The sequence below is a fragment of the Ahaetulla prasina genome, chromosome 6, assembly GCF_028640845.1.
Source record: "Ahaetulla prasina isolate Xishuangbanna chromosome 6, ASM2864084v1, whole genome shotgun sequence".
Classification (NCBI taxonomy): Eukaryota; Metazoa; Chordata; class Lepidosauria; order Squamata; family Colubridae; genus Ahaetulla; species Ahaetulla prasina.
In genome coordinates, this window is record NC_080544.1 from 62,898,899 (window position 1) to 62,926,632 (window position 27,734).

Sequence of the window (27,734 nt, forward strand, 5' to 3'; positions counted from 1 at the left end):
CTTTTTTAATCTTTCAAGCTCAAATATACCTTATGAGTTAAGTGGTAATTATTTCTATTTTGAATACATCATTCAGAGCAAGATGCTGATTTGCCCATATTAGCAAGCTTCCAACTGAACCATGAAGCTTATGTTTTTGAGATCCAATATTGGCACTTGATCTTCTGAACTGTACTGGTTTCATTGCACCTCTCACAGGCTTAATTCAGGGTAGATATCACTTAATTTTCCACATGGTGAGTTGTGTGTCAATGTGTGCATTCCTGGTGTTTTTTTTCTTGATTAGGTAGCCCAGTGAAAACTGTTTCCAAGGAAGGTTTTTATCAGGAGCTATAGAAACTTCTGAAGAAGGTTCTGGTAAACATCAACTCTAGCGCTAAATTTTTATATTTCAGATATTTATAACCTATCATTCCTATACATGCCATACAAGAGAAGATAGTAGTTAATCTAGTCTCCATTATGTAATGCCCAAACAGAAATTCAATACCATTTTGTATTTCCTAACTTAGAAAGCTATACCTTTGCAGGATTTGATATATTTGAGGTACATTCTTCCAATGGTAGAGAGCTATAAGAAAATTACAGTTGTGATGCTGCAAGTATGGGAAGGATTCAGTTTTATTTTGAACATGGATATACTGGCCTTTGTTGCCTGTTGGCCTTAATTCTGTTCTAACTCCTTGAACTCTCATTAGTTATGGGAGGGGTCTTAGTTCTTTCCCAAAACAGGGAAAAGACACTGACAATTTTAGTAGATGTGTACATGTAGTTTTGTGCCATTTCTTTAAACTGAGACTCCATTAAAATGCCATGTGTTTTCCTAACCTATTGATTTTCTTTATGTTTGATAACATACTGCAAACTTGTTACATATACTGTTTGTTTTCCCATATACTCACATGCTTGGTATCTGATTTATGTTGTCGGCATAAAAACTGCCTCTGGAGATATCATAGAGAGAATGTGCACAAATTACTATTCCAAAGTATCAACTCTGGAATGTTGTTTATTCATGACAGAATCATCACAATTAAAATAAGGCATATTATATGACAAAAAATTAAAATATAAAATACAAGATTAAAATATGTGCAAATTAAACAGATCTTGCCAAGAAACTGGCAACATTTGTTGCATTCTTGTGCTGCCATGAATTCCTCAAATGGACACTGATCCGGATACAAAGGGATACATATGTGTTGTTGTCTGCATGTCACCACAATCACAAACAACAGAAGCCATCTGATAGCCCCATTTGTTCAGAGTGTCTCTGGATCTTGTAGCCGTGTGCTGTCAATCCAATGATATCCGTACTTCCCAGCTTTCGCCAGACCCAGGTGCCAGCTCCTCCACTGGTTCCATCCAGCATTGATTCTTTCCATCCAGCATTGAGCTTTCCATAGTTCCACTCTGCTTTCAAATTCTTCAAAAATTTCCATTGACTTAAGGAAGCTTTTCCTGGATTTTACTCTCTGCTGAGATATTTGTTGGCCATAGTGAATAGAGAATTTTGGAATGATTTTATGTCAAGATTTATTTATTTTGCTGATCTTAATATTGTTCAAATGCTGCCTTATTAATTGTATGCGCTTACAATTATTTAGAACTTTTTAAATGTAAAAATTGTGGGAAACTTGTGAGTTGATTTCAAAATAAGTGAAGTAGCTATCAATACTTCTGACCTAATCTAGATATCCATGTGTGTAGTAATTAGTCTCTTCGTTATGAACTTTCTGGACAAATGAAGGATCTGAAGAAGGAATAACTACCATGTAACATCAGTGATAGAAAAGGACTTCTTTTTCCTTGCATGAAATGTTACCTTTGTAGACTGGTAAATTTGATTATTGATTATGTGCCATCAAGTCATTTTTTATTCCAAGTGACCACATAGATTTTCTTCATGATAATCTCTCCCTAACCTGATATGTCAAATTTTCAAATATTGCACCCATTGCCACTGTAACTGACCTCATTCACCTAGCTGCAGATCCTTTACTTGTCCTTTCTGGTAAATATTTAGAGTTTAGCTCTGAGATTGCTGTGCCACTATCTAGCTGCTTCGGGTAAGTACAGGAATTTTATAGACCAGGGTTAGAATACATTATATAATCATTTCTCTACTTACTAACATTTTCAACACTTCAGCTTGACTTCGATAAATGTTGACACATTGATACCATGATTAAGATCACTCTCACCCAATACTGTAGTAGAAAAATCTAATCAGCTGCTTTGTTGTGTTATTGTGGTCTTGCAGCATGCTAAATGCTTTCAAACATAGCTTATGCTTTGAATGGCCTTATTGCTTTGGTTTATTGATCTGGAGCTAGACTGAACTGAACTGAATATATTTGCTGTATAATAAAACTGCATGTATTCTGGATGGAATTTCAGAGAAGATTGAAAAAAGATGCTTTATTTTATTTTGGGCATTGGAGAAGCAAAATATTTTGTCGTTCTGGATAATTTTCATTTAAATAGAGCACGTTGTATGTTCTGAGGGTTTTTCAATAAGATGAATAGCTAACCAAAGAGAAGCTGTCTTGTATTCAACTCTCATTAAAAAGGAAAATGACTTCATGCTTCTTTACGGCAGCCTTTTCAATGAGATTAGCATTTTTGTGATAAATCTGTTATGACACATCTTCATGCCTCTGCTGTTTCTGTGATCGTCCCTAATATACAGGTAGTCCTCAAGTTATAACAGTTCATTTAGTGACTGTTCAAAGTTACAACAGCATTGAAAAACATGACTTATGGCCATTTTTCACACTTTATAACCATTGCAGCATCCCCATGGTCACATGATTTACATTCAGATGCTTGAAAACTGACTCACATTTATGACAGTTGCAGTGTTCCAGAGTTGTGATCTTCTTTTGAGACTTTCTGACAAGCAAAGTCAATGAGGAAGCCAGATTAATTTAACAACCATGTTACTAACTTAACTTCAGCAATTCACTTAAATGTGGCAAGAAAAGTTGTAAAATGGGGCAAAACTACTTAACAAATATTCCACTTGGCAACATAAATTCTGGGCTCAACTGTGGTTGTAAATCAAGGACCACCTGAACATGCCCAAATATCTGGAAATGCCCATTGGATCTTAACATTCAGAGGGGTCTCTGAATATTCAGTAGCAATTGGGAATCCAGCTAATACAAGCATATAAATATATATCTCTCTAAATAATATTTTACATTCCACCACATGTATTGTAATGTGCCAGTTTCTTTTCTCCCACCCTCTCACATACCTCTAATTGTAATATTGCTGATTTGTTTTTCCTTTTATTCAACTATTTTCTGATGTTTGATTCAACCATTCTAGGTCTGTTGCTGCTGCTGCTTTGGACATCTTGCTTGATTCTAGAGATGGAAACACATGCTTTCTATCCAAAAGTAATACAATAGTTGATGGTTCATCTCTGAATGTGTTTTTGCTTTGAACAAGTGATAACAGAAGCACTATGACTACCAATCATCCCCAAAGGAGTTTACTAATACATTTTTTTTTTAAAAAGGACAAACATCTTCAACCTGCTTTAGTCCTTCTCTTAGTTCCAGACTCCTCTGAGAGTGCTATTTCCTGGTTCTGAGAAAGATCAATTTCTTTTGCTCTCCAGAAAGTACATGTTCTTTATTCATTCTAGTTTCTTTTCATCTCTATTAGTAAACTCATCAATCTTAGAGTCTTTTGTTTCCAGGTTAATACTGCTATTATTATTATTCTAAGGTTATGTTCAGGCTCAAATCAAACTGCTACAATTTTAGAGAAGGGTGGAACAGTCTGTAATATAATCCTTGAGGCTGCCAGCAGAATAAATATAGCACAGTGCACAGATGGCTAAAGAACAAATGATCCAGACAATCTACACTCACGCTACTTTTGGGCATCACCTATTTCCTGTTCTTCTCAGCTCCTCCCCAAGAAATCTTCAGCAGCACTTCTCTTGTTGTGATATTGTCATTCACCACCAAATGTTGTCCCTCTGCAAGGTCGCTGATTCTTTGTTCATTAGCAATTCTAGGTCAGCCTGCTGTGAGAATCTCCTTAGTCAAGAGAAAATCACATTCTGTATCAATGTCTCCAGACAGCAACCCTTCCCAACCTTTCAGCAAAGCCAATTGCTGAGAATCCCTGTCTTTGATGATCCTTCGGAGGACCTGTATAAGTACTTTGAGCATTGCAGTGATGCCATAGAAGACACCATCCAAAGAGGTGGGAAATGCTTAGTGTACTGTAAAAATGGTCGCAGCAGATCTGCAACTATCTGCACCGCTTACTTGATGAAGCATCAAAAACTCAGGCTGAAGGATGCCTTTGAGGTACTGTGAGCATGCTGAAAATAAAAATTACTTTTGTATCTTATTAAATGGACTTATACTTAGATGGTGTATGAAATAAATACTTAAATATTTAACTGGATGGAATACATTGGCCAGCTCAGTAACAGTGATTCAGCATTTTGTTTTATAAGGGAACTTACTGAAAGTGCCAAAACACGATTGAATTATGATAATAGCTAATTTAAATATCATCTGATTAACTCTAATAGGAACGTAAAAACATGAACTCTGAAGACTAAATGTAAATTATTTTAATATATCTGATTGAAAGCAAAAAAATATCCATAAGCTGAAATTTGTTAACTTGATTGATGTACTTTCAACAATTATTTTTCTATCTTTTTAAAAAAAAAATTTATTCTCTCTACTCCTCTCTTCCTTTCCATTCCCTTCTGAAATGGCAGCTGAGCAGCCCCAATTTCATTTCAAATTGTTCAAATTATTTCTATTTTTTAATTACATATCTTCAATCATTCCTGATGAATAATCCTCCACCCCCCCTCCCTTCCCCTCCCCCCCCTCCCCAGACTTCCCAGAACAAAGTACAGGGTATAACGTTAACAATCATAAATTAAAATGCAACATAAGTCATAATCCATAGTCACTCCTCACCCTTTGTATCCTCAACTCCTCTCCCAATTAAACATATAAACTAGTATAATACAATTCCTAAATTCACTCATAAGCTATTTGGTACTTTTTAGACTGATACTTATTTTGAATATAATCAATCCACATTCTCCATTCCGATACATAATTCTCTTGTATATAGTCTTTCAAGTACGCAGAGATTTTAGCCATCTCTGCCAAATTTGATACTTTAAGTGTCCATTCTTCAATTGTTGGCAAATCTTCTTTCATCCTTTGTACTTTCAACAATTATGTAGTGTAATACTTCGTTAATGCCAGACATTTCAAAAGCAGTCTTTCTATGCTACTTTTACTTGCAACCTTTTTGAAAAACATCACTTATTTCTCTATTTTCTTTTTTTTTTTCTATAGAGAGCAAAATAATTCATTTTCTCCCACCCTGAAATTCAAAGTTAGGACTCGTGCTATAATTTCTCATCTACTATTGGAGCCCAGTTTTTGTGTTGTTTCTTGACTGAGCAACAATGTTAAAAAAGAAATGTGTGGCTATATGAGAGATGTTGATGCTTGAGTCAAACTTCTGACTTTCTCTAATACTAATGTGTCACAGAAAGCTAAACCAGTATTTAGATGCACACATCTAAATATTGAATTTATCCAATTCAAATCATATCTTCTCTAAATTCACTGATTATGCCTCTCTAATCCTAGGTCCCTGATGGCGAACCTATGGCACGTGTACCACAGGTGGCACGCAGAATCATATTGGTGGGCACCTGAATGTTGCCCTAGCTCAGGTCCAATGCACATGTGCACGTTGACCAGCTGATTTCCGGACCTTCCGGTCCCACCGGAAGTCAGGAAACAGGCCATTTCCAGCCTCCGGAGAGCCTCCAGGATGGTGGGAAAGGCCGTTTTCACCCTCCCCAGGCTCCAAGAAATCCTCTGGAGCCTGGGGAGGGCGAAAAGCAGGCCTACCGGGCCCACTGTGCCATCGCATGCCAAAAACAGGGGGAGTGCTGGGGAGTCATGGGTGCATGCGTGGGGTGTGTGTGTGCATTGAATTATGGGTGTGGGCACGTGCACATGTGACCTCCCTGCGCTCCCCTCGCTTTTGGCATGCAATGGCAAAAAGGTTAGCCATCACTGTCTTGGTCATCAACTCCCATCAGAAAGTAAGTTTTAAAAAATGACAAAAGTAGGAAGTTAGGAGGGAACTAACAACCTCCCAACAATAATAAGTTGGTCTATCAAACTGCTTTCTAACTTCATAGCCCTGCCAGAGCTATTGGGAAAAGGCTGCATTCAGGAAGTTGCCTTATTTCATATCAGACTTCTCTTTTTACCTTACCATCTTTTGCTCTGATTAGCAGTAGATCTTGTGTGTGATAGCATCTTCCCTCTCACAGCTGTTTTATCCTTTTCACTGGAAATGATTGGGATGGGACCTTGGACCTGTTGCATACAAAATACTTGTTCTACTACTGAACTATAACATGTTCTTATAACAATTGCATCCTATGTTTTTTATAATTTTAGGACAAAAGGCTTGGGAGAAAATGTCCTTATGATCAATGCAATGTGCTTTCCCCCCTAACCTGTAGATTGTGAAGAATGCCAGGCCAACGGCAGAGCCTAATGCAGGATTTTGGTCTCAGCTGCAGAAATATGAAGACCATTTGCAAAGACAGCAGCAAAGAAGTCTTTCTTCAAATACAATTTCACATAATAAATACATTGATTCAGATTACAATGTTGGGAAATTCCTTTAAAGAGGAGGATTTAAGATGCTTCTAGGTAACACTTAGAATTTAATATACTTAAAGAAGCCCTGGGATCACCTACTTTATTATTGCAGTCTTAAGAAACTAGCTGAAAACTTCTGTACAAACCTTTCAATAAAGCATAATTCAAATCTCTGAAATCTGCTCAATTTTAAGTATAATTAAATGCAGCTATAATGGGTTGGCCAAATCTTTTGGAGGGAGAAGTAGTACTTCTGCTTTGAGAACAACTTTGATATAATAATTAGATGCAATCAGCTAGAAACAAGATCATGAGTGTTACTTTGTGTGATTTTGGGTTCCTCAAGATCATAGGAAGAAGGAAGGTAGTAGCAATTTCCCAAAAATGATGCCAAGAAAACAGGATGGGTTTGTCCATGCAACACCCAGAAGTCAATAATGACTTGATAACTCTTATCTATCATTTATCCTTTATTGAAAAATACTTGAGAAATCAGAATTAGCTCCTTCCCAGATACTGTTTTTATAATATACTCTCAATCCTTCAGAATTTTAAGTAGATAATTCTGCAAATTATCATATATTTATAAAGTCCCAAAATAATGTGACATAGTACATTTAGCAAACCAAGAAAGATGTCATTTTACATGATTATGTGATTTAAATAATTTTCATGATTTTTAAAAATATACCATAATGTTTATTATAATATTCAGCACTAAAATGATAAACTACTTAAGGGCCTTTCCCCCTGTTGAGCTGAAATGCCATTCATCTATCTTGAGTGGGCAGAAAACCTTTTTGTGAGATTTTCTGTCTCACATGCAAGTCCCTTTCTGAGCCTTCCTCCAAGCTCATCAGTGTGGGTTACAAATCCCAATAGATTTTGCACATCTTGAGTAGTGTCAGAATAGGAGGAAAACACAACATTAACACCAGTACAGCTAAGACAATTTAAACTTTTTGACTGATGATAAGATGATGGCAACACCAGCTATTGCTAGGGCATGGTGCTGTGAATAGACACAAATGGGAGAGCACACTAAGGTAAATGTTACAGAGGAAGAGATGTGTTGGGGCTGTGCCAAAGCAGTAGACAAAGATGTTTCACAAACTCTGTAAGCATAAGTGAAGCCCCCACCTCCATGAAATATTAAAGCACTACATTATTTGGAACACTTTGCAGCTGCTTCAAGAGCTATTTCTGGTTGTTTCTGTGTTGAATGTGCACATACACAGTAACAGGCAACCAGGGAAGGTTTTTCAACAGCTGTTGCAACCCTTCCAGAGGATGCAATGGATGCTTTAATACTTGAAGGTGATATGGGTTGCACACATTAGCATACTTTGCAAAGTGCTCCTTTTAAAAAGTTTGCATAGCATTGTTTTGAATTGGTTTAACAAATGTAAATATGTTTTAAATTAAATGTTAAGTGTAATTTTGGCAGGTGTGATTGTCTTCGCCTGTTTGATGTAAATTTGTGGTTCATTAACTGTTCTGAAGCTGCATAACGATATCCATGTTCTCTGTAATTAAAAATAGAGATAAATATATTACATTTCCCACTTTGTTTATTATAATTGAGCTAGATAGTATCAAATCCATAGAACACTCCATATTGTTAAACTGCAAACAAATATGAAACTAAAAATCATACATTCTTTGCAAATAGTTTAATGAAATAGATGTAGCTGAGTAAAACTAAGCTGTTTTCAAGTTTAAAATGCAAATATAATGTGGTTGGCTTCCCCACCTTTCCATCCCTCATCATTTAAGGTGGCTAATAGAAAACATCTACATACATAAAACTAAATATGTAATCAGACATATACAGTAATTAGGCCTGGTTTTGGGTGTAAGCAGTTTATATTTTTGGTGATGAAGATAAAAGATGTAACAGAATTTTAATTTACAAAGTTTTCAAGACTAGTATTGACCAGAACGTTAAAATCTTTTTTGGATCATGGGAAAATAGGCACCCTGACAGTATCAAAAAGAAAATGCCTGTGGCATGCCCCTTCACAAAATGCCAAAGTGTGGCCAGAGCAAAACAGTTTATCTAACGGTGAAGTGCTGTGGCTACTCTCAGAATCTGTCTAGTTCTATAATGTTCTTATATTCTTATATTGGGGAGGGGGCTGGAGAAGGAATTTAGAAGTGACAAAAGCAGTGGGCTGAGTCCCTGTTTTCATTTTCTGAGAATATTTATGGAGCTTATGTGGAATCTAAAAGTATTTTTGGGAAGCAGTGTGATTGGTATTTGAATATAGATCTTTTATGTACACATTTAGATTTTATTGTGTTTTACTAATCAAGGTGAAATGTTAATATATATTATTAGTCCATGTATGATATACCACATGGTAAGTAAGTAAGTAAGTAAGTAAGTAAGTAAGTAAGTAAGTAAGTGTGCTTGTGAAGGCCAATGCTTTTTCTATGCAGTTTACCAGTTTCCCCCCCGATTTTGTTTAAAACTAAAATCTTTTAGTTGTGGATAAAAGGAAGGATACCAAGAATACACTGTGTGTATTGTGTTGATTTGTGATATGTGAAATAGCTTGAATCTCCAGAAGAGAAGAAACAAATGGCTCTAAACGTTCAAATGAAATATTAAGTCTGATCATCTAAAAGACTGTCTCCTCTTAGCACAGCATTGGGAAACTTCATGGGGGAATTTTTTGTGTTCTCAAGGAGTGTGCAAAAGTCTGTATTATTCAGGGCTTAGCTGCTCCCACCTGCTTTACCCCATGAGTATCAACAGTCTTCTTGATGAATGTATCTTTTCTTTTATGTAAACTGAGAGCGAATGCACCAAGACAAATTCCTTGTGTGTTCAATCACAATTGGCCAATAAAAAAAAATACTATTCTATTCTCCATCTTCTCTTGCCTGATGCTCTGTTGTTCTGAGATTACTACAGTAAGGGGAGAGTTTTACTATGAGAATGGAAAAAACCCTGACAGAGTAAAGGATCTCTTCCTATGGGCTGTTTGAAGTGGCTTGCGATTCTAATGTTTAATTTCTTTATCGTTTTAGTACACAACTGGACCTTTAAAATGCACTCTAGACTACTACAAATCCTATTTATACCTGTAGATTTTTTAAAGATGAATAATTCACCTTAAATACCTTTGATTTCATTTGCATGATGAACATGTCAACAGGATTCCCCCAACTATGGAAAGAAGGGAACCAGTCCAACCTAGATACAGTGCAGATCCCATTTCATATCTAGAATAAAGGTCATAGGTATCATTTTCAAACATCACATACAATCAAATGCTTTGTTGTTATATGTCACAGTTATTGGTACAAGAGAAAGTTGATTTTAGGGAGAAGAAAGCTCAAAGAACTCCAGGCTACTGATACATGGGGATGGAAGAATTAAAGGCTGCTTGCACAAGTGAGATGAATGCATACAAGTGGGATGATAAAAAAGGTCTATAGTGATACGTTCCATCTGTATTACAAAGAGCAAAAATGATGAAGAAAGATGAAGGTGAGTCCTTGTTTTCCATGCACTCCAATATGTTCAAGAGACAGACATCAAGTACTGAAAAAACAAAAACCAGTAAGTTCCCCAACCTGGGCACTTTCCATATTTGTAAACTTCCATTCCCAGAATTTTCAATAGTGGTAAAATTGAGGAAGATTGCAATAATGCATGACAGCATTATTATTAATTGTGTTAATCTTTGTGAACAGACATAACAAGAAACCCAACACAATTTTAATGTCAAACTTATTACAATAGATGTGAATTAGCAACCACCGACTGTTCAACTAAAAATATACAGAAATATTGACTTACTTTGTTCCAGCATAGAAAGGATCAAAAAACTCAGTTATAACATTTACTGCATACCACGAAAGAGCAACCATTGATGAGAGACCTGGACAAACAATACAGATTAAATACAGGTGAAAATTACCTGTATTAGGGCCATGCAAGTCATTTGATAAGACATTTCATCTGCAAACAAATGACTTTTGGATCTATTCCTTGAAACTACAAAACTACCTCAGATGCTTAAAGATTGGAAGGTTCTTCAAGGCTCACCCAACATCTTTTTGTCATGCTTAAAAGATACTTTGCTAGAGAGGACTTAGAAAACCATTTCATTTATAAGCACCTGTATGATTTGTACAGACTAGTATGCATATATAATCATATTGTCACATAGTTAACAAAATTAAAGCATCCAAGGAATAATATATGAATTTAGTGGTATTTTTTAAAACTGAAATAAATACCCAGAGAAGCCCCATATAATTACTGTTCTGAAGTGTTTACACTAAATAAATATTTATAGTGTTATAGTCTTAATCTTCTAGCTGGTTGTGTTCCCTTTTTGTGGATGTATGTTGTTTTCTTTTACATTCTTCTTTAATTGTACCATGCCCAAAGTTGTAGAGCTGGGCAGCCTTGAAATTAAAATATTAAAATTAATTAAATTACTAGCAAATCACCCAGAGAAAAAAGGAGAATCTGTTTTCTATGACAAAATAGAAAGAAATAGGCTCTATTGATGTTGACTTCTACAAGTTAGCGGGCCCCATTTATGGAGTTATCACTCCTGACATTGTGAGTCAAAACATCCAGTCTTAAGAAGCATATCTTGTTTTCATACAAATGGAGAAAAAGACACCAGTGAGTTCGGACTTGTATTCTTTTTTCATTTTGTGAAAATCACCTTTAAATGTACTGTGTATATCTCATCTTCAATGCTATTTCAGAGAACTAATGTGACCTATCCTAGAAATAAATAATTAGCAAAACTGCAAATAAATTTAGTGCATTCATTTTTTTAAAAAAACTTAATATATTTGGTCTGTTTATCAGAGGGGGACAGTTAAAATGTCATAAGCAATTAAGTAAACATAGTTAAACTGTGTCATAATAACTTAGATTCAGAACACATTCTAAGGAATTATACTTTTATTGTTTTCCAAATCACTCTAAGTAAATCTTTCAATTAATCTATTTTCATCTATTTTTGCCTTAACTCATCCCATCCCTTAATACATATGACAAGGTCTCCCAAGGAACCAGCCAAGAATAAATCAAGATATTTCTACATAGCTTTAAGAAATTTTCCCCTCATAAATGTCCATTATAAGATTTCTCACCTGCCAAAGCAAATACCATTCCACTCATCATGGAAATCCTTCCTTTTGTTTTTTCATCACTGAAACCAAGCTGAGGGCATTTCAAACTGAGTAATGCCAGCAGAGTTCCACATATCCCCAACACTAGGGATGAAATCATCAGGGCACGACATACTTGAATAAAAGCTGCAGGAGAGAAAAAAATTACCAGAGTTTTTGATTTTAGTGCAGAGCAAGTGATGGATGTGCCTTCCATCATTAATCAAAACTTGACTGGAAGCAAAGTGGACAGCATTCAGAATGTCATTATGGCTTTCTAACATTCAGGTATCTCTTGTAGTCAGAACTATCTATTATAATATTTCAAATTATTTTCTGTGTACTCAGCTACTCATGTTGCTATATGAAAGATGCATAAATAAAATATTGAAAGAGAAAAACAATATATTTTTATTTATTTTTATTTAATTTTGTCATAACAATATACACAAGCATTACACAAAAAGATTATTTAATATATAAACATATATATGATGAGAAACAAGGAAATATAAGCATATGTATATATATATAGGGAAAGAAACAATAGGACAGGAACGGTAGGCAAGTTTGTGCTCTTATGCACACCCCTTAAAGTCCTCTTAGGAATGGGGTGAGGTCAACAGTGGATAGATTTTGGTTAAAGCTTTTGGGGTTATGAGAAGAGACCACGGAGTCAGGTAATCAATTCCAAGCACAGACAATTCTGTTACAGAAATCATATTTTCTACAATCAAGATTGGAGCGGTTCACATTAAGTTTAAATCTATTGTGTGTTCGTGTATTGTTGCAATTGAAGCTGAAGTAGTCTTCGACAGGAAGGACATTGTAGCAGATCATTTTATGAGTTATACTCAGGTCATGCCGAAGGTGGTGGAGTTCTAAATTTTCTAAACCCAGGATTTCTGGTGGCATAAAGTATTTTGTTGTGATCAGAGGAGTGGAGAACTCTTCTTGTAAAATATTTCTGGACACACTCAATTGTATTAATGTCCGAAATGAGGTGTGGGTTCCAGACAGGCGAGCTGTATTTGAGAATTGGTCTAGCAAATATTTATATGCTCTGGTTAGTAGTGTAATCTTTCTGTAGAAGAAGCTACGCAAGATTAAGTTTACAACTCTTAAAAGCCTTTTTGGTGATGTAGTTGCAGTGAGCTTTGGCACTTAGATCATTAGATATGAAAACTCCAAGGTCTTTGACAGGGTGGGGGTCATCTGTAAGGTAATGTCCATCAAGCATGTACTTAGTGATTGGGTTCTTTTTTCCAATATGTAAGACTGAGCATTTGCTGGTTGAGATTTGGAGTTGCCAAATTTTTGACCATTCTGACACAAAGTCAAGGTCTTTTTGGAGGGTAGCCGCATTGTTGGTAGTGTTAAATAGTTTAACATCATCGGCGAAGAGAACACAATTATTTATAATATGGTCACAGAGGTCATTAATGTATAATATGAAGAGTGCTGGTCCTAGAATGCTGCCTAGGGGGACACCGCTATTGACAGGAGTGGGATTTGATAGGGCACTGCCTATTTTGGCCACTTCTTGTCTGTTTGACAGGAATGCTGTTATCCAGAGATGCCGTAGGACTTTAGTTTTAGAAGAAGTTTGTCATGTACCACTGAGTCAAAAGCTTTACAGAAGTCTATGTAAATTGCATCTATTGCTTTGCCCTGATCAAGATTTTTTGTCCATATGTTTTTGCAGTGAAGAAGTTATAAATTACAGGATAATTTTTCTGAAACCAAATTGTTTATTAGAGAGTAGGTTGTTTGTTTCAAGGTGGAGGGTGATGGATTGGTTGATGATAGATTCCATTACTTTGCAGGTGACGCAGCATGAAGAAATTGGTCTGTAATTTTCAACTAGGCTGGGGTCTCCTTTTTTGAAGACAGGGATGACCATGGCTAGTCACCATAGTTTGGGAAGGGAGCTGGTCCTGAAAGATTTTTCAAAGATTATGCTTAGGGGTTTTGCTATAACAGTGGAAAGCTTTTTTAAGAAGTATGCACATAGACCATCAGGTCCAATAGATAGAGATGGTTTCAGTCTGCAAAGGGCCTTTTCAACATTATCTTCTGTGAAATCTATTTGTGTTAGATCATTGTAATCATTGTTGGTATGACTGGGGAATTTTGGGTATGAGCCATTACTGTTAACAAAGACTGAGCCAAAGAATGTGTTAAAGAGGTTTGCTTTAACCGTTTCATCATTACATTCTTTACTGTTACAGCCTTTTAGGGGTGGGATGGATCTCGAATCTTTAAGTTTGTTGTTTACAAAATTATAGAAAGCGCGATTGGATTTTGTGCTCAGAAGGTCTTCTTCTTGTTTGATGTGGTAATTGGTGCATCTTTATTTGGTGGCATATATTTTTGTAACGGTTTTTAAAGTTGGCTACATAGCCAGTTTTGTTTTTTCACCAGAGGGATTTTTTTTTTTTTTTGGATTGGAGCTTTTTTATTGAAATGGGTAATTTGTTTTTCCTGATTTTGGTGGTGGTTTGTGGTACGTATAGTTTAATGACTCTATTAACTTCAAGTAGGAAAACACTATAGTGGTCTTCAGCAGTGATACAGTTAGAGTATAGAATTTGCCAGTCAAAAGATGAGAGGTCAGTGTCTGTAAGATCATAGTTGGCTTTTTTGAAATTGTAGTTTGGTATACCATTATTATGGAGATTATTGTAAGGGCGTATATTGAGACAAAAGTCTATCATGCTGTGGTCACTGTTGGAAAAGGGTTCTTTTATTTGTAGTCCATAAATTGAGTTTGCGTTGTTGCAGAAGATGAGGACAAGGCAGTTGTTGAGTCTTGTATTGTTAGTTACTAGTTGATCAAGACCTAGATTTGTAACAGCATTGTACAGGGTAGTATGGATGGGTTCAGTTGTACATTCGTTTGTTATCCAATTAATAAGAGGTAGGTTGAGGTCACCCAGGAAGATGAGAGGATAAGGGCAAGAGGCAGCCCATGTCAGTAATGTGGTTAACATCTTCGCATGTGCAATGTCGTAGTCGGGGGCTCTGTAACATAGCAAGAAGCGAAGTGTGATGTTAAAGGACAGTTCACAGACAATAGTTTCTGTCTTGCTGCCACCAGTTCAGCCTGTCTAAAAGAGAAAGAAGTTGGCAGTATCGTTGGGATATACAGCCATGCCAGCTGTGGTACTGTTGACAATGCAAGAGCTCTTTGCCCTTGCAGGTAGATATCAGGTACAGCTGAACCTGACACGACATACAGTTCTAAGCAGTTGCTTGAGTATCCTAAATATATACAGCAGTATTCCACTAACTTAACAAGCAAAACAAGTCTGCACAACTTGCAGAGTGAAAAGGGCCACATTGATAAGTAAAAAATATCTGCTCTTTGGCAGATGCCAACATGGCAGCAGTGATGGAGCTGGTGGTTTGGTAAGGCCTTGCCGGCTCGATAAGGTAGACAAAATTAAGCACCAATACCATATAGGTTGGGACTACAGTATTGTTATTGTAACACTATGGTAACAAAATCTTGTAAGTCTGAACATGCTTCAGTCTTCCCTCACTTTATTGTTGTGTGAACTAGGGAAGGGCTGTCTGAAGTGTTTTCTCAAATTAGTTTTTTAGAACCGATTCAAGCCCTGCTTATATAACCATTGCCTTAGTGGCAGCTCTTTCTGTTTGCTATAGCAGGGGGTCTCCAACCTTGACAACTTTAAAACTTGTGGACTTCAACTCCCAGTGTATATCTCTCTCAGCTTTGCTGGCTGAGGAACTCTGGGGGTTGAAGTCCACAAGTCTTAAAGTTGCCAAAGTTGGAGACCCCTGTGCTATAGCCTCCACATGCCTGAAAGCCCTTGGCAATGTATCTTCAGGGCAGCAATGGCTCCTTCCTGGGAGGGGCAACATTTGGCTGCAGCACATTTGTTGAGTTTTCAAAAAACAAACAAACCAAAAAATAGCAGCATGCTGTACATACAAGGCAGCTTGGTGGGCTGCATGTTGTGGTGGGCCTAAAGATTATTATTTTTACGTCAATATTGTAAAATGTCCAGAATGTCTTGACCTTTCAAGCTGTAGCTGGTACAGTGCACAGTGGGGCAGGGAATTATGCTTCTATGAGTTAATGATAAATATCAGCTTTGCAAACTGCATTGGTTGCCAGTATGTTCTGGGATCAATTCAACTTGGCGGCAATTATCTACAAAGCTCTTAATGGCAAGGGACCCAATTATTTCATATTTATTGAATGCTTCAGATAACATTTATGCTGAAAATATAAAATGATTCAGAGGTCACCTACACATAATATGAGCTTGTCTCACAATTGTCCTATTCTGGTCAAATTTTCATAAATTTGTTCATAGGATTTGGGGAAGAATCATATGATTGAAGATTATTTTTTTAATTATGGAAAGACAATTTCATTTCAGATTTATGAAAATGGAGTTTAAAATGATATTTTTTTCTATATTGTGATGTCTTGGGATTTTTTTAAAATTTATTTTTTCTTTTTTTTCTTTTTTCTTATTTTTCTAGAGTATAGCAAATATATTTTAATAGCCTCAGTGGTTCCCATGAAGGATTCCAATTTTAATGGTTATATAAATGTAAACTTTGAAATTCAAGTTCTAAAGTCTTTTATAGCATATTAAGGATAGAATAATTAAAGCCTTTTCTAGCATCTCATATTTAAAAATTCAATAAAACATGCAAAACAGAAAATATACACATGGGACAGATATCAGAAAATAGGGAGACTGGCACAGATCTATGTTCAAACATCAAAGAAAAGGAAAGCCATAAAGAGTATATATAATTCTACTGTTATGTATCTTTAAATATTTTGAGCGGGAAACAAGCACGTTGCTGATTGGTTGAAGCCGCCGGTTAAACAGTATATAAAGGGTTGTTTTTCCCCAGCCAGGTTGCTGGGTTCACCATATATTAAAGAGCTGTTGTCACTACCCTGGTCTCCAGCCTCGTTACTTCCCGAACTTAACACTGGCGACGAAGGTGGGATCTCGAGGCTAAGGAGAACCAGAACCGAGCTGAAGCACGGAAGAACCGAACCCAGCAAACGCAGGGCAGAAAAGTGGAGATGGCCAGTTACACTCCGCCCGCACCGTTTGACCCGGCTAGGGAGAAATGGGGAACGTATATGACCCGTTTCGAAAGCTTTCTAGAAGCCAACGAACTGCAAGGAGTTCCAGACAACCGCAAAAGGGCATACTTCTTGAGCCACTGCGGTCCCGAAGTCATCGACATCGCGGAAGCCCTGGCAGAGCCAACGCCGATACAATCGGTATCGTGGCAAACTCTGCAAACCCTGCTAAAAAACCATTTCGCGCCAACGCCGTCCAAATACGTGCGGCGTTTTGAATTTGGAGAGCGCCGACAGCTAGAAGGCGAATCCATCGGCGACTACATGGCCGCCCTGCGGAAAGCCTCCAAAAACTGTGGGTACCGAGACCTGGACGAGGTGCTGCTGGAGCAACTCATCAGGGGGGTCAGAGACATGCGTTTGCGGAGGCGGCTGCTATCGAAAAGCAATCTGACGCTGGCGAACGCCCTGGACGAAGCCCGAGCGCATGAAATGTCCACCCAAGCGGCGGAGACACTGCAAAAGCCTCTCACACCAAAGGCGACCACAAAGTCAACCCCGGTGCACCAAGAAGAGATCCAGACCGAATCCGACGGAGAGGATGAGGAAGGGGTCTGCCGAACCGAGAAACGCGGCAAAGAGGACCGGGACGAATGCGGAAGTTGCGGAGGTCAACACCAGCGCCAACGCTGCAAGTTTAAGGACGCAACATGTCGGCGGTGCGAGAAGAAAGGGCACCTAGCTCAAGTCTGTCGAGCTCCCCAACCTTCCCGCCGAAAATTCAAATCGGCCAATCAGAGCGCAGGATCAGCAAGGCGACCCGCGATTGGCTCAAACAAAAAGGCGCGGATTCAACCAAACGACTGTGGTCATAGGCGCGCCTCAACCCGAGTGGAGAAGAAGATCTTCACCAAACCCAAAATAGAGGAGTGCGGTGCCGACTGAAGTGGACACGGGTCAGCGATCACCATAATGTCCTGGGACACTTTGGCGAAGTCACTGCCATCAGTCGCGAAGCGCCACCTGCAAACACAACGGCTACGAGTCCACGACTACCAAGGGAATCGAATCCCTGTTCGAGGGACCACCTCTGTCCGAGTCGAGTACGGACCACACAAGAAGACCCTGCCCATCACGATCGTCGAAGGGACCCTGCCTAGTTTGTTGGGACTAGACTGGTTTCGTGCACTGGGCATGGGAGTGACTGGCATCTACAGAAGTGACTGTAACCTGAAAGACATGCTCATGAACGAGTTCGAAGATGTCTTCAAGGACTGCCTGGGCAAGTACAAGGGGACCCCTATCTCCTTCAACTTAGATCCCCAGGTAGCTCCCATTAGGTTAAAGGCAAGAAGAGTCCCTTTTGCCCTTAAACCTAAAATTGACAAGGAGCTAGATAAGCTCATAAATCAGGGAATTTTGGTGCCAGTCGACCACGCAAAGTGGGAGACGCCAATCGTCACCCCAGTAAAACCAGACGGGTCAATTAGAATCTGCGCTGACTACAAGGCGACGCTAAACAAAGCCTTACAGAAAAGCGCTTACCCAGTTCCCGTGGTGCAACACTTGCTGCACTCTTTGGGGCAAGGGCAAGTCTTTGCAAAGTTGGACTTGGCTCAAGCCTACCAACAACTGCCCGTAGACGCCAACACAGCCGAAGCCCAAATGATTGTAACTCACAGGGGGGCATTCAAGTGTACCCGATTACAATTTGGGGTGAGTGTGGCACCAGGGCTGTTCCAAAACTTAATGGAACGACTTCTGCAAGGGCTCCCAGGGGTAGTTCCCTACTTCGATGATGTATTGATATCAGCGGAAAATGTAGAGGAATTGGGGGAGCGTCTGAGAAAGGTTCTGGGCATTTTCCGGTCAGCCGGACTAAAGGTTAAGGTGAACAAATGCCAGATAGGGGTAGAATCCGTCGAATTCTTGGGTTATCGAATAGACAAGAAAGGAATCCACCCCACTGAGAGCAAGGTTAAAGCAATCAGAAAGGCTCCAGCGCCCACAAACAAAACAGAGCTACAGGCATTCCTGGGGCTAGTGAATTTTTACGCGGTTTTTTTAAAAAACAAAGCGACCGTTGCTGAACCGCTGCATAAGCTTCTAGGGAAAAATACTGTTTGGTCTTGGGGAAAGTCGGAAAGTAGGGCTTTCGAAGCAGTAAAAAACCTGCTCTCGAGCGATAGCCTGCTCATCCAGTATCATAGCTCATTACCCTTAGTGCTGGTTTGCGATGCCTCCCCTTACGGAGTGGGGGCTGTGCTCAGCCACAGACTTCCAAACGGCACAGAAGCCCCTATAGCTTTCTACTCCAGAACGATGTCCTCCCCAGAGAGGAACTATAGCCAGTTAGATAAGGAAGCGCTAGCAATTGTGTCAGGGGTGAAAAAATTTCACGAATATGTTTTTGGGCGAGACTTTGAAATTGTGACTGACCACAGACCGCTGTTAGGAATACTGGCTGGCGATCACCAACGCCTGTGGCACTTTCGCCACGTTTGACTCGATGGACTATTTTCTTAGCCGCTTATTCTTACAAGCTGCAGCATCGACCAGGAAAAGAAGTGGGGCATGCGGACGCGTTAAGCAGATGGCCACTACCAGGGGCGATCGAAGACCCCACTCCAGGGACGCCCATCCTACTTATTGACTCTTTGGACTCTGGCCCAGTCACATCTAAGGAAGTGGCTCGGGCATCATACCGGGACATTATGTTAAGGACTGTACTCGGTTGGGTACAAAGAGGGTGGCCCGCTGCGCCGGGCGAACGGTTTAAGGAATTTGTAAAAAAACGTGATGAGCTCTCGGCTCAAGGGGGATGCCTATTATGGGGTGATCGTGTGGTTATCCCGGATAAATTAAGGGGAAAGGTATTGGACCTCCTCCACGAGGGTCACCCAGGGATCGTAAGGATGGAGGGGCTAGCAAGAAGCTATGTGTGGTGGCCACTCATGGACTCAGAGATTGCTGAGAGGGTAGGGAAATGCCAGGCTTGCCAAGAGTCCAGACCTCTACCCCCAACGGCCCCAGTCAGGGAATGGGAAAAACCCCAAGGGCCCTGGTCAAGAATCCACATTGATTTTGCTGGCCCTTTCCACGGCCAAACTTTCCTAGTGGTTGTCGACGCATTCTCTAAATGGTTAGAGATCATACTCATGAAATCCACTACGGCCGAGGCAGTAATCGCAGCCCTGCGCCACTTATTCGCAACCCACGGGTTGCCTGACACTCTGGTGTCCGACAACGGCCCGCAATTCACGGCAGCCCAGTTTGAGGAATACTTGGCAGAGGAGGGATCCGACATGCCCTCTCCGCGCCTTTCCACCCTGCGTCGAATGGCCTTGCAGAGCGTTCCGTCCGGAACGCTAAGGAGGCATTGTCCAGGCTCAAGCCAGGTGACTGGCAAACAAAGATAGATTTCTTTCTGGCCGTTCAGCACAGAACCCCAAGCACTGCTACAGGCAGAAGCCCAGCCGAACTATTGATGGGACGGAAGCTCCGGTGCCCACTTGACCGTTTGAATCCCCATTACACACCAGAGGGTTACCAAGGGGAACTAGAAAAAACGAGAGAAATGGGCATAGGCGACCGAGTGTGGGCCCGCAACTATGGGGACGGCCCAAGTTGGCTCGCAGGGCAAATCATAAAAGCAACCGGTCCAAAGTCATATTTAGTCGAATTACAAGACAACCGAGTATGGAGGCGCCACATAGATCAGATAAGGAAACGAATAGCTGAACAACCCGAGCTAAATGAGACAGATAATGACCACTCCTTATTTGAACCCACAGCTGACCATAACCCGGGGGAGGCGCAAGACTTAGCTGAGGTCCCGGAGGTCCAGCGACGCCATCAGGTTCCCGATGGAAACAGCAGGGAAAATTACAAAAGTAATCCAAGGCCGGATGGCCAAGAAAAAGAGTCTGCAAGTAATCCAGGGCCCGATGGCCTAGAGAAAGAGCTGGGAGGAGCAAACAGCCCCTCCGACCAGCTCAAAACACCACCCAGGACTGAACCGCGCAGGTCTGAAAGAATTAGGAGACGCCCAGGTTATTTGCGTGACTACGTCGAAAAATAACATGTAAATAATATGTAAATAGTGGTAAAGTGTTTTCTGGGAGGGGAGGAGTGTTATGTATCTTTAAATATTTTAAGGAAACAAGCACGTTGCTGATTGGTTGAAGCCGCCGGTTAAACAGTATATAAAGGGTTGTTTTTCCCCAGCCAGGTTGCTGGGTTCACCATATATTAAAGAGCTGTTGTCACTACCCTGGTCTCCAGCCTCGTTACTTCCCAAACTTAACATCTACACTCTTATCTACTGCCAGTGCTGACATGACTCAAATGCAGGCAAACTATATTATTTCTATATGTTGTTTCCAACACTGTCAATGTTTTCAGTAACAAATAAGTTCAACCCAGTATTAAATCAGAGAATTCTACAAATTCTATGAATCTATGAAAACTATAGATTTACATAAATATTATTTCATGTATTTTGATAACATATAATATTAAGTAAACATATTGCAATCTCATAGTGTTAAAAACACAATAGCAAACCATCATTTATATATAAAAACACAACTTACTGTCTGAACTTAACAGCAAGTACGATGTATTGCACTGAATGAAACCCAATGAAGTAGCTTCGCAATTCATCCATAGACCTTCATACTTCCAATTTGTAGTATTGACTATACTTGATATTCTCCAATTGCTGGATGCAGTAGTAGCAAGTAAAAATATAAAACTCAGAAAAACAAGAAGCAATGCTGGTATTTGAAAAGCTTTCAAAGCCATTCTTCAACCAAAAAAATGAAGCAGTTTACTTCTCAAATTGCGCAACAGAAGCAGATTTCTATCTGTTGATATTCTGTTGGTAGCAAGCAATAAAACAGTTACTTGATATTTATATTAAGATAAAAAAAATAAATGTTATTTATCAAAAGTCATTCTCACAGATAAAATATTGATTCAATTAGCATTCAAGTTTCAGTTCAATTAACAAAATAACTAAATTATAATTAGATTAATTAAACTGCTTGAAATACATAAACTTAATATATAACCCTATGCACCACTTCTAGTCCTGAGTACGAGCAAATTTTGACAGTCAATTTGCCAAAGTTAGGTAAATATTTAATGTTATTTAAGACCTTACATCACTTGTTCCAAAAATCAAGGCTTCCCAGCCAGTTCATTGACTTTATTGATCAAATGAAGGCTGCAATCCTTTACATACCTGCGGGCAAAAACTGCTGAACTCCATTGTATTGTATAGTGAAACTTCAGATATTTTATGATCTCCAAAAATGAAATTTGTTCTATGATTTTTTTTTCTTTTCCAAGGGAAAAAGTGGTATTCTAAAAAATATATGGGCTAATTTAATCTGGATGGTTACACAGCATAGGGATTTGCCTGTTCTCAGATCATTACAACACATCTAGACAATTTCAATTTGGTGGGACATGTTATCTATACAGTAAATTATCATGCTATATAATTTTCTCCCAACTCTTGAAAAACTGGATGGGGCAGGTGGTATAAATATGATAAAATGGAGAGAACCATTTTGGATTTTACTGATTTTTCCCTGCCAATTCATTCCTTGTCCCAAATCTTCAATAAACCTGATCATGCAGGTAGAGCTACTAGATGTGGAGTACAGAAATTTGGATGACTACAGGCAGTCCTTAATTTACAATCACTCATTTAGCACCCATTCAAAGTTACAACATTGAAAAAGTGACTTACAACTAATTCTCACATTTACGACCACTGCAGCATCACAAAATCAAAATTTGGGGGTTTAGCAACCAGCATTTATTTATGACAGTTGCAGTGTCCCAGGGTCACATGATCACCATTTTAACCTTCCCAGTCAGCTTCCAACAAGAAAAATTAACGAAGAAGCCAGATTAATATGGCTCTGCGCATGCGCAAGATGGCGCTGTTCTGAAGACTCGGCTCCGGCGAAGAAAAAGGCACCTCCGATGCTGGCAATGTCCTGGCGGCCCGTCTAGCCGCTTGCTGCCCCCGGCCCGGGAGATCTCTTTTCGAGCAGCCATGGGAGAGGTCTCTGGACCTTCTCTGATACATGGCTGCCGAGAACGAGGCCGGGTAGGCTGGCGGTGGATTCGGAGGCCATGTTCTGAGGCTCGGAGGTGGGGCGATGAGTCGGCGTTTTCTAGCCGGCCGTTTTTCGGCCGATTCGTTTCGCTGGCGGGCCTCTAGCCATTGGACTCGTCTTCCGGCCCTCTTCTGACCATCGACTTCGGACTTTGGGGGTTTCAGCCTCTGCAACTTGGATGAGAGCGGAGGTATTACATCTACCCTTACTACTGCCATCTGCCTCTTGTGCCACGGTTTGTTGGCTTTCTCCCTGCTGCCGGATTGTGGACTTGGCAGCCTTCATATCCTCCAGCCTCTCGGAGAAGTTCAGCCTTTTATATGGGCCTGGCCTCTTGGGGGGATAAGGCTGGAGAGACCTGGCCTCTGGGGTGGTTAGGATTTATTCCTGGCCATGTCTGGAGGGGGTTGTTGGAGGTTTGCAGGGAGATGATGGAGGCATTCCGGAGCGGTTCCCCTGTAACCAGTCTGTGGTTGTGACTGTGATAACATCATCCATGCCCCCCTCGGCCTTTTTGGGACTTCTTTGGCCGTTTTTGGTCCTATTAGGACTTTTTGGGGGAGACAATGGGACTTATTTGGGGACAGAGGAAGATGGAGGAGGATGTGCCCAAGGACTGGAGTGCCATCTCCCCTCACCCCCGGTTCCAGGATGTTTTGGACTATACACTCGACAGAATACCACCTAGACTGTCATTTGGTGCCTATCGCTGTTCCATTCTGCGTCCGTCCTCATTCTGGACTAGTACCATCTGCTACCACCTGCCATTCGGAGATGGAGCTTTTGTTTTTGCCGATTCTTAGTCTCAGCTGCTACGCACTATACTCATGAGGAACTCTTGCGCCTGCGAGGTGCCCCCGCCTCGCAGGAATGGCCCTCCTCACTACCGAGGGCCGGCCTCCATGACGGGTCTTGGGACCCACAGAGGTGGCATGCGAAAAAGAAGAGCTTGTGGGGTTTTTTAGAGAGGGAACTTTTAAGGGGTGGGAGGGTAAGGGCGGGCAATGGGGGTAACCCGTCGGGTAAGGGGCCAGTCTCTGCACATGCTCGCGGCGGTCTTTCTTTATCAGGTTCGGAGGTTATGGGGGTGGAGGGTGTTCCTATTGATGAGGGTGGTTCTATTGACACGGTAAGTGGGAGAGGCAGATATGGCGGAAGCGAGGGGTCATACCAAGTTTCGGGAGCGCGTGCTCGATGTCTGAAAGCGATCACGCGCTCCGACCCCTTGGACTTCTCCCGTTCCCCGGATGGTCAGGATCCTCAGAGCCCGGGCCTTCGGTTGATGTTGTGCAATGCTCGGTCCGTGGTGAACAAAGCCCCCCTTGTTTGTGATCTTATTCAGGGGGGTTCCGCGGACCTTATAGGCATTACGGAGACCTGGTTGGGCACGGAAGGGGGTGTGCCCCTCGTGGAGATGTGCCCGCCGGGTTTCCGTGCATTCCATCAACCGAGGGCCCAGGGTAGGGGTGGTGGGGTGGCGGTTGTGATTAGAGAGAGTCTAGAGCCGAGGGAGACCACTGTGCCTCAGATTGCCGGGTGCGAATCCCTCTTTGTGAGATGGGGTCATAGGTGTCAGATGGGTTTGCTGATCGCGTACCTGGCTCCTTGCTACGTGACAGCTGCCCTGCCCGAGCTCCTGGAGGTGCTGGCCGGGGTGGCAGTTGAGACCCCCAGACTTTTAGTCATGGGGGACTTTAACTTGCCATCTTCCGGCCCGTCATCGACAGCGGCTCGGGAGTTCACGGCTTCCATGACGGCCTTGGACCTGACCCAGGTAATTGATGGCCCTACTCACATTGGGGGTGGCACTCTGGACCTGATTTTTCTCTCTGGTCAGTGGTTGAGAGATCTGGACTTAAAGGAAATAGTCACTGAACCTTTGTCATGGTCAGATCACTCTCTTCTTCGCCTGGACTTTCTGACCGCCATTCACCACCGCAGGGAGATGGAGCCGATACGTTGGTTCCGTCCCAGGCGCCTGATGGACCCGGATGGGTTCCGGACGGAGCTTGGGCCATTTCCTGAGGGTCTGGCTCACGGCTCGGCCGAGGAACTTGTTGCGGCCTGGGAACGGGCCGCGGCGGGGGCCTTAGACCGAGTCGTGCCTTTGCGGCCTCTGACCCGGCGCAGGGCCCAACCGGCTCCTTGGTTCTCCGAGGAGCTGAGGGGGATGAAGCGCGGAGAAGACGCCTAGAGTTCCTGGAGGTCTAGCCGTTCGAAGCTGATCGGACACTAGTGAAGTCCTATACTAGGACTTACCTAGTGGCATTGAGGAAGCGAGGCGAGCTACGCCTCCTCCCTCATTGCATCGGCAGATAACCGCCCGGCCGCCCTGTTTCGGGTGACTCGCTCCCTCCTTCATCAGGGGGAGCGGGATGACCCGTTGCAGGGACGGGCTGAGGAGTTTAACGGTTATCTATACGATAAAATCGTTCAGCTTCGGGATGGTCTGGACCAAGATTGCGTGATGCGGGTGAGACGCCGAGGGTGGTCTTGGCGACATTATTTGGGATGAGTTTGACCCTGTGGCTCCCGAGGACATGGACAGGTTGCTGGGTAGGTTGAATGCCACCACGTGTTTACTGGATCCGTGCCCCTCCTGGCTGGTGCTGGCCACTCAGGAGGTGACACGAGGCTGGCTCAGGCGATTCGATCGCTTCTTTGGTGGAGGTGTCTTCCGGCCGCCTTGAAAGAGGCGGTGGTGAGGCCCTCCTTAAGAAGCCTTCCTGGACCCGGCTGTTTTAGGTAATTATCGTCGGTCTCCAACCTTCGCTGCGGCGAAGGTTGTAGAAATATGGTGGCATATCAGCTTCCCTTGCACCTGGATGAAACTGTCTATCTAGACCCGTTCCAGTCTGGTTTCCGACCCGGTTACAGCACGGAGACGGCTTTGGTCGCGTTGGTAGATGATCTCTGGAGGGCCAGGGATAGGGGTTGTTCCTCTGCCCTGGTCCTATTAGACCTCTCAGCGGCTTTCGATACCATCGACCATGGTATCCTGCTGCGCCGGTTGGGGATTGGGAGTGGAGGCACCGTTTACGGTGGTTCTCCTCCTATCTCTCCGACCGTCGCAGTCGGTGTTGACAGGGGGCAGAGGTCGCCCCGAGGCGCCTCACTTGTGGGGTGCCGCAGGGTCGATTCTCTCGCCCCTTCTGTTTAACATCTACATGAAACCGCTGGATCATCAGTGGTTTCGGTGTGAAGTATCAGCTGTATGCGGATGATACTCAGCTGTACTTTTCTACACCGAACCACCCCAACGAAGCTATCGAAGTGCTGTCCCGGTGTCTGGAGGCCGACGGGTCTGGATGGGGAGAAACAGGCTCAAGCTCAATCCCGCCAAGACAGAGTGGCTGTGGATGCGGCATCCCGGTACAGTCAGCTAAATCAGCGGCTGAACATCGGTGGCGAGTCATTGGCCCCGATGGAGAGGGTCCGCAACAGGCGTCCTCCTGGATGAGCGGCTGTCTCTAGAAGAGCATTTGACGGCCGTCTCCAGGAGAGCGTTCTACCAGGTTCGCCTGGTACGCCAGTTGCGCCTTTCTGGACCGGGATGCCCTATCCACGGTTACTCACGCACTCGTGACGTCTCGCCTGGATTACTGCAATGCTCTCTACATGGGACTCCCTTGAGGGCATCCGGAGGCTACAGTTAGTCAGAATGCAGCTGCGCTGGTGATAGATGGAGCCCTCGTGGCTCCCATATGACACCTATCCTGCGCAGACTGCACTGGCTTCCTGTGGCCTTCGGGTGCGCTTCAAGGTTTTGGTGACCACCTTTAAAGCGCTCCATGGCATTGGGCCGGGTTATTTACGGGACCGCCTACTGCGACCGAATACCTCCCACCGTCCCGTGCGCTCTCACAGAGAGGGTCTCCTCAGGGTGCCGTCAGCGAGGCAATGTCGTCTGGCGACGCCCAGGGTAAGGGCCTTCTCTGTGGGGGCTCCCACCCTCTGGAACGATCTACCCCCCGGACTTCGTCAGCTTTCGGACCTTCGGACCTTCCGCCGCGGGCTTAAAACATACTTATTTAATTGTGCAGGACTGAGCTAGATTTTAAATTTTGGGTTTTAAATTGGGTTTTATTTCTATTTTTAATTGGACGGGCTTTAGAATAAGTTTTTTAAATGTTTTATATTGTATTTATATTCTATTTATCTGTTTTTAGTGCCTGTAAACCGCCCTGAGTCCCTTGGGAGATAGGGCGGTATATAAATACGATTAAATAAATAAATAAAATAAATAAATTAATAACAGTAGCAAAAAAAGGTAGCATTTTGTGAAATTCATTCAACAACTTTTTTTGCCTAGCAACAGAAATTCTGATCGCAATTGGGGTTGTAAGTCAAGGATTACCTGTAGGTGTACTAAATAGCAGCAAAGAGCTAGAGTTTTCTGTATTTCTTTGTAGCCATATCCAATTGCTACAGTAGCCAGATTTTTGCAGCCTAGGTATAGTAGTTCAAATGCAGGGCCCTGGTTGGAACTGTAGCAGAAGCGTTTGAGAGAAGCAAGAAGGGAACGTGAATAGCTGGACCGAGAAAGAGTGATTGGGCAGTCACCTTGCTAAGTTTCATGCCTAAGGTGGAACTAGAACTCAGTCTCCTGGTTTCTAGGCCAGCACCTAACCATTAGACTAAACTGGTTTTCCCCACCCCCATCAACTGTTTCTG

At 41.8% G+C, this 27,734-nt stretch overlaps 2 protein-coding genes across 2 annotated transcripts; one reads left to right on the forward strand and one right to left on the reverse strand.

Moving 5' to 3' along the window:
• Window positions 1-3,547: 3,547 nt before the first annotated feature.
• Window positions 3,548-9,485, forward strand: DUSP28 (dual specificity phosphatase 28). The gene is made up of 2 exons (XM_058188308.1): window positions 3,548-4,334; window positions 6,551-9,485. Exons 1-2 carry the CDS (start codon window positions 3,849-3,851, stop codon window positions 6,716-6,718), a joined length of 654 nt encoding a protein of 217 aa, XP_058044291.1. The 5' UTR covers window positions 3,548-3,848; the 3' UTR covers window positions 6,719-9,485.
• Window positions 9,486-9,829: 344 nt separating this feature from the next.
• On the reverse strand, window positions 9,830-21,729 carry LOC131201306 (claudin-15-like). The gene is made up of 4 exons (XM_058189123.1): window positions 21,519-21,729; window positions 11,823-11,987; window positions 10,504-10,585; window positions 9,830-9,923 (listed from the first exon to the last, which is right to left on the reverse strand). The coding sequence occupies exons 1-4, from the start codon at window positions 21,727-21,729 to the stop codon at window positions 9,830-9,832; spliced, it is 552 nt and encodes a 183-aa protein (XP_058045106.1).
• Between the last annotated feature and the right edge of the window lie 6,005 nt (window positions 21,730-27,734).

What these genes read in the sequence shown, in the direction of transcription:
- DUSP28 (XM_058188308.1), top strand. Translation starts at nt 3,849, where the DNA reads ATGGCTAAAGAACAAATGATCCAGACAATCTACACTCACGCTACTTTT. An exon ending in GGCTGAAGGATGCCTTTGAG is followed by an intron (nt 4,335 to 6,550) that starts GTACTGTGAGCA and finishes CCTAACCTGTAG; the next exon opens with ATTGTGAAGAATGCCAGGCC.
- LOC131201306 (XM_058189123.1), bottom strand. Translation starts at nt 21,729, where the DNA reads ATGGCTTTGAAAGCTTTTCAAATACCAGCATTGCTTCTTGTTTTTCTG. An exon ending in AATGGTATTTGCTTTGGCAG is followed by an intron (nt 10,586 to 11,822) that starts GTGAGAAATCTT and finishes TTGTTTGTCCAG; the next exon opens with GTCTCTCATCAATGGTTGCT. An exon ending in CCTTTCTATGCTGGAACAAA is followed by an intron (nt 9,924 to 10,503) that starts GTAAGTCAATAT and finishes CCTTTATTCTAG; the next exon opens with ATATGAAATGGGATCTGCAC.